The following is a 6149-nucleotide window of genomic DNA, read 5'->3' on the forward strand; positions in this document are numbered from 1 at the left end:
TGTCTACATTTCTTTTTCATTTCAAATATTACAGAAATGTACAACATTCATTTTTTGATAATTAACAAGTATGATACACACATGAAATAAAAAAAGACATGCAGCTTTAAAGGAAAACAGACATTAGTACATGTGTACATGAACACTCAAAGGTTTCCTCCACCAACACTCGTAGGAAACATTAAGCAAGTCCTGGAGTGAGCGGAACCACTTGGATTTAGACTTGTATAAAAACTCAAATTTAGAAGCATTAGGCCTTAACCCAGGTGTAGTTCAAGCTCCTTTGTCTTCGGTTGAGGTCTTTGGCAAGGCAAGGCAAGGCAAGTTTATCTGTATAGCACAATTCGTACACAAAGTAATTCAAGGTGCTTCACAAAACAGAAAAATGCATTAAAATCACAATACATCATAGAAATAATCAACGTAAAATTCACTTTTTAGTCACATACACGGCTAAACAGAAATGTTTTAAGTCTAGATTTGAACATGAACTCAGAAGAAGCCTGTCTTACGACACTTATGACGTATAAGTGATGCTGTCGTACAGTGTCCTTACGCCACGCTCTTGTCGTTAGTAAGATGCGAGTTCTGGCTCCTTACTGACTGTATGCAAAAGCTGTATGCATGAGGTTTGCACGTGATAAATAAGTGCCCGTAGGAGGCCCAAGGATGTCCACACAGACTACTCTCCGATTGTCTGATCTTCTGACTTCTAAAAGCCAGGCTGCGTGCAAGGGAGGCGCAAGGAGTACTCACTTTTCACTTGAACAGCACTAACATGCTTTGAGGGGGTTGAAAAAAATGACAAATACGTACAATACGCATGCGTCTATTTATCCTTACTTCCCAACATGTGTTCTATGAGGTTCATTGTGATCTGTCGCTTGCAGAAGAAAAAACTGTGCACGAAACTTTTTTATCCCATTGTTTGATATTTCCTGCAGGCCACCTGCGTGCCCTGTACAGGTGGATAGAGACATCCCCTATCCGCCCGTAAGAGCAGTGGTTGCTAGGGCATTAACTGTTGTTGCAGCAGCTGGATTAGATTATGCAGCTGTGGTGTGTGTTGAATGCTCACTGACAGCTTCACAGTACCTGTGCTCACCAAATATTTGGTTGCAGAGCAGATAATGGGTTAACAGACAGGAGTCCACCTGCTCCGTACTCAGTCTGTCTGATGTCTGGGCTGCAGCTTTCCAGCGTCTGATGCTCCACATGACACATCTGGCACCTCCAGGACACATAAAACAGTGAAAGGTGCTTTACAGGCTAATAATTCTTTAACACGTGTGGATGACTTCTCTCAGAGATGGAAAGAGAAGGAAGAGAAAAAGAAGAGGGAAGCAGACGAAGGTTCTCCCCAGAGGAACATCTCCAAAGACAATTTATATATTTTGGAGAGAAAAAAACCGTCTGCCTGTTTGCTTTTCTCATGAATCTTCCAGTCAGTTTTACTGTCTTGTCTCAGCTGCCGTCTCGTGTTCGAGTTGTGTGTGTTCTGCGGTCTTCAGCTTTGCTACAGCGCTTCACACAGCTGCTAACGTCGGGTCTTCGAGGGCACCAGAGGCCTAATCCACCTTAAGATCTCATCTCCACCAGGGATTTGCTCTTCATCTGATGGTTGCCGCGGCTGTGGATGAGTCTCTGATGGCCTTAAATATTCCAGCAGCAGAAATGAGTTTTTATGGTTGAAAGGACTGTCCACATGGCTTCTGGCTGCCTGTCCAAGTAGATTAACTTACCAGCCACAGACAAGTTTATTTCCTCTGCACTGAAGGTTTCCTGTGAACAAAGTCCTGCTAAGTCGTTGCGTCACTTCCAGCCGTTCATCTCCTTGAGTTTGCTGATGCTGGTCCCTTTGACAGGAGTGGAGGGTGGGGGGGTGTAAAGGGGCAGAGTGGAGGAGCTACATCCCCCGCTCCAGGGTTTCTTGGTGGGGACCGTCCAGACCGTCTGAGATGACTTCTTCCTCTTTTGCTTCTCTGTCTTCTTCTCCGAGGAAACAGGCACCATCGACTGGAAATGGAACAATCAAGGAGGCAGATTAGAAAAACACGATACCGTCTGCGCTAAGCCAACACTTGATCGAGTAAAAATCAACCAAAGTATTTCCTATTGCTTCTCACAGATAAGTTAACAGAACTGTGTTCAGAACACAGAATGCAAAACCTGTATAGTAAAAATGACAAACCTAAATGAAATGCTTAAAGAGGCAAGTAAATAAATAATGCAAGAATTTTAATTCTCATGGAGTAAAAACTGTAACTACTGTAACTACAAAGCTGCTCAAAGCTTAAAAGGTTCACAGAAAGTGAAAACTGAGGGCTTCATCGGGCAGGAAGTGTTTCATGGAGGACATTCTTAGGTGATAACTGAATTGAATAAAGATCTTTGTTCTAAGAAGACCACAATTCTTTTGTTTGGTCTATAAAAAATGTTCCAGGTGAGCTTTCATCCCTTCCAAACAAGGAGGATCAGAGAAAACCGGTTCTGGTGCAGGTCAAATCAGGAGACTGTGAATGTGCCCTCAGACTCCACAGACATCAACACATTTAGTGTTTGAATCAAAGACAGCCTTGCTAGAAAATGACGAGTTTAGTTTGATTGAAAGTTAATGAGAAAGACTCACTTTAGTTTAAAATTAACGTGTAAGAACTTGAATCTGAGCAAAAATCAAGACTTTGGAATCAAATTTCTTCATCCGCCAAAACAGGAACAGTTTGATCAGAATTCAACTGTGATGCACAGAGAGGAAGGCTGACGATGCAGGCCTACTTCCTTACAGTATAAAAGGGGAAAATGAAAAAGCTTAAGGGTTAAACGTTTGGTTAAAATAACAGCAGGTCTTTAATGCTGCATTCACAGCATTGAGCGTCAGCGGCATCCAGTTTCAATGTTAAGTCAACATACAGACATGCTAAGAGGGGCAGCTACAGCGTGTTTTGAGCGTCACGTTGCGACACGTCAAGAGTTAAAAGATCTGAACTTGAACAACGAAGGACTGTCGCTTCAACCAAGCAGGAACTTAGCTTTGGCTTGTTGATGATGTCATCAGTGGGTGGAGTCCTAGGCCAACATGGAAGAGAATCTGATATAGTTCTCCTCCAGAGCTTTATGAGGTTTGCCTTGTTTTCATAAAGACAATAATAAAAAGTTCTTCTAATTTTATTTTTTCCCTTCTTGGAATAATGTGAGACAGCAAGTCTTCAAAGTGGGTCACAGAGAAAAGGAAGGACAGCTGACTGTCTGTCATTCAGTCTGAATGATCCCATGAACCCTGACATAGAAATGTGATTACCGATGCTTTTTGACATCATCCGTGTCTTCCATGCATTATAAATTAGATGCAAAGTCAATGCTACCATGTAGGGATGAGGCTAAAAAAGTTTGTAGTTCCTCCCACACACAGCGGCAGCGTCAAGGGAACATATTTTTATGCAGACATCGAGCAGGGGGCACGAATTCGACCCATGAATCGGGTTCAGTTTGAATGTAACATTAGAGACCTGAGAGTGAAAGTATTTCATGGCATTCTTGTCTCTCAAGGTGAGTTTACATGTTTGTAGATATCGGCTGGTTGAGAATTTCATTTGCTGCTTCTACTTTTCCACTGTGTGGAATAAAAAATATTTATTTTTCACTATACTTTTTTTTTAATTTATGTTTTAGATCCTGGGCTTCAAACACCGCTCCCCCCCTCCCAGCGTTACTGACATGTCAGTGTGACCTACACAGCAGCACAGAGTGAAGCAGCTGAGCTTGGCTGCGTTCTGTCCTGAGCCGGCGTAGCGGTTCTTCTTCGGCAGCAGCAGCACAAAAGACACGGCCAGAGACAGGTGGTAGAAGCTGTGGACGTAGGCGTAGTCCCATTCCTGCCCAGACGACAAGAACGCAGACGCCACAAATCACTTTAAACAATGGGTGCTTCCGCTTCAAGCTTGGACTGTTTCTGGTGTCAGCTGGAAAAGAAAGTCACCTCAAAGTAGAAACGCAGCATCAGAGCGAGAGCACCGAAGCAGCAGCCGGGACCGACCTGCTGCGTGTACACCGTCCTCTCTGGATACACGGCCCGCAGCTGCTTCATCTTCTGCAGCTGAAACGGCAGAAGTTGAAAGGACGAAATAAAATAAGATTTCATTGAGAAAGAGGAAAATGGAGGCAAGTTGGATAAACAGAGGGCACCCTTGGGATGAAGATAAATAAGAGAAAAGCCTTTCTTGTTACTTGTGTCTCACCCATTTAACGGTGATGATGAAAACGGCAGATCCAATGGGGCCAGAGTAGATCCCGTAGCCCCAGCGGTCCTGGTAGATTCTCACAGCAATGGTCAACACGCCAAACATGGTTAAAGTGGAGCGCTGGGGTTCATCGAAGTCACCAAGAGCTGCACGGAAAACATTTACTGTACAGCTGCACCCAAGCACAGAACAAAGTGATTACAGCAGCCAAACAAACCAGAACATACAGTCAAACGTAACTGCATGTCTGGTGTGTCATTTCCAAAAGGTACAGGTTAGGTTTTACTTTTTTCTTTTAACAGCAGATACAGTAAAACAGCAGTGAATCGTGTTTATACTGCAGCTCTGTACTGTTAAAACAAGAAAATATGTTACATACTCTATTGAGTCAGACATCGACTCTGTCCTGTCAGACCACAGACTAAAGTGAACCTTCTCAGACTGAGGAATGCTTAGATGAAGAGTCCGCAGTTTGGTTTTTCGGTTTTACTGAGCCGGTCTGTTTGAAGGTGCAGGGAAATATCAGTGAAATACATGAGGTTCTGTCCTCATTCTCTGTGATTCTGCGGTACAGTGACCCAGTAGGCGGAGCATCAGTGCAGGCCGCAAGGCTGTTGAGCTTTACAGGGACCCAACACAGTTGTGTGTGTGTGTGACAGTAACAAGTGTGTGGGGCAGTTGACATAATATCTCTGAGCCACAACATGTGTTTTTTTGACAACTGCCTGTTTTCTCAGAGTCAGGACAGGTGTTTCAGAGAGCCCCACTTAATCACAACAAGAGAAAAACACGAGATCAGAAATAGGCTCTGGAATGAGCGTGTTTATGGAAAGCTGGTTCTGGGAGTCCCAGCCTCACCTATGAGAGTGACCCACATGGAGAGCGCAGTGCTGTACACGCTAAAGTACTCCAGGATGTCGTATCTCATGAAGCACAGGATGGAAAGGCCTGGGCCGTCACAAGCGTGGTAAACCTGAAGGGGGACAAACAGGGTTTTACCTGGACCCTCTGGTTCTAAACTAAACTTCTATGACCTTCACAGAGGCTGTCACCCTAAAGGAATGACAATAACTTTATGTTCTTGCTTCACATTGGATTCAGATCTGAGCAACAATTATCTCTAAGATTGACTTCTACAAACTATTCTTCAGGACTTCTAAAGTGTGGGAAAAACATTTTAAAATCGTTTTTAAGATACATTTCCAGCTACAGTTTTCTCACCGCGATGAAGAACATGGCGAAGAAGTAAACCATGGCCTCCATGTGGAAGCCTCTCTTGGCGGCAACACTGGCCGTAGGAAGAAATACCAGACTGCTGAAGGTGGGCAGCAGCATCTTGGCAATGAAAGCCCCCATCGCTTGAAAAACGGCAAACCAAGCTGTGGAAGAAACGTTTGTACGTCCTGCAGCGTCTTCTCTCTTAGAAGCTGGGGTTGGATGCCTTCAGATCATGAGCCCGCATGTGGACACACCCAGCTGCCTCGTTGGACCCTTTAAAGTTTAAATGCCCCAGAAGCATGTGACGTGCTGCCTCATGGGAGAGCAGCTGTGTTCATACCAGCCCAACATGGGAGAGGTTTGCACAGGGTAGGGGCTACCATGATGCATTGCAGCATGGCTTTGGGTTATTAAAGTATGAGCATGTGTTTGGGGGTGAACGGGACATGTGGGTTGGAATGAGCAGCATTTAGAAGATGCTGCTAGCTAAACTGTTACTTCAGTTCTATTAAACTGTAACAACTGTGGAGCACGGCGGTGAAGTTTTAGTGATAGGGGCTTATTGTGGGACAACTGGCTCTGAGAGTTCAAAGAGTAAAAACGTGAGACCATCAGCCTAATACAAAGACAAAGATTCTAGCACAACAGCTGGACTGATCCCGACAAACCCTTCAGAGAGCTGAGCACAAGCCT

The 6149-nt window shown here is 44.3% G+C and overlaps 1 protein-coding gene across 1 annotated transcript; it reads right to left on the reverse strand.

The window, feature by feature from the left end:
- On the reverse strand, positions 1-5713 carry mymk (myomaker, myoblast fusion factor). Its single transcript, XM_004072933.5, has 6 exons — positions 5460-5713; positions 5097-5211; positions 4236-4384; positions 3977-4093; positions 3732-3872; positions 1-2016 (listed from the first exon to the last, which is right to left on the reverse strand). Exons 1-6 carry the CDS (start codon positions 5592-5594, stop codon positions 1813-1815), a joined length of 861 nt encoding a protein of 286 aa, XP_004072981.1. The 5' UTR covers positions 5595-5713; the 3' UTR covers positions 1-1812.
- Positions 5714-6149: the final 436 nt, after the last annotated feature.

The sequence above is a fragment of the Oryzias latipes genome, chromosome 9, assembly GCF_053564925.1.
Source record: "Oryzias latipes strain Hd-rR chromosome 9, Olatipes_Hd-rR_3.1".
In the NCBI taxonomy this organism is placed as follows: domain Eukaryota; kingdom Metazoa; phylum Chordata; class Actinopteri; order Beloniformes; family Adrianichthyidae; genus Oryzias; species Oryzias latipes.

What these genes read in the sequence shown, in the direction of transcription:
- mymk (XM_004072933.5), bottom strand. Translation starts at nt 5,594, where the DNA reads ATGGGGGCTTTCATTGCCAAGATGCTGCTGCCCACCTTCAGCAGTCTG. An exon ending in TGCTGCGTTTCTACTTTGAG is followed by an intron (nt 3,873 to 3,976) that starts GTGACTTTCTTT and finishes TCGTCTGGGCAG; the next exon opens with GAATGGGACTACGCCTACGT. An exon ending in GCTTCACTCTGTGCTGCTGT is followed by an intron (nt 2,017 to 3,731) that starts GTAGGTCACACT and finishes TTCCATTTCCAG; the next exon opens with TCGATGGTGCCTGTTTCCTC.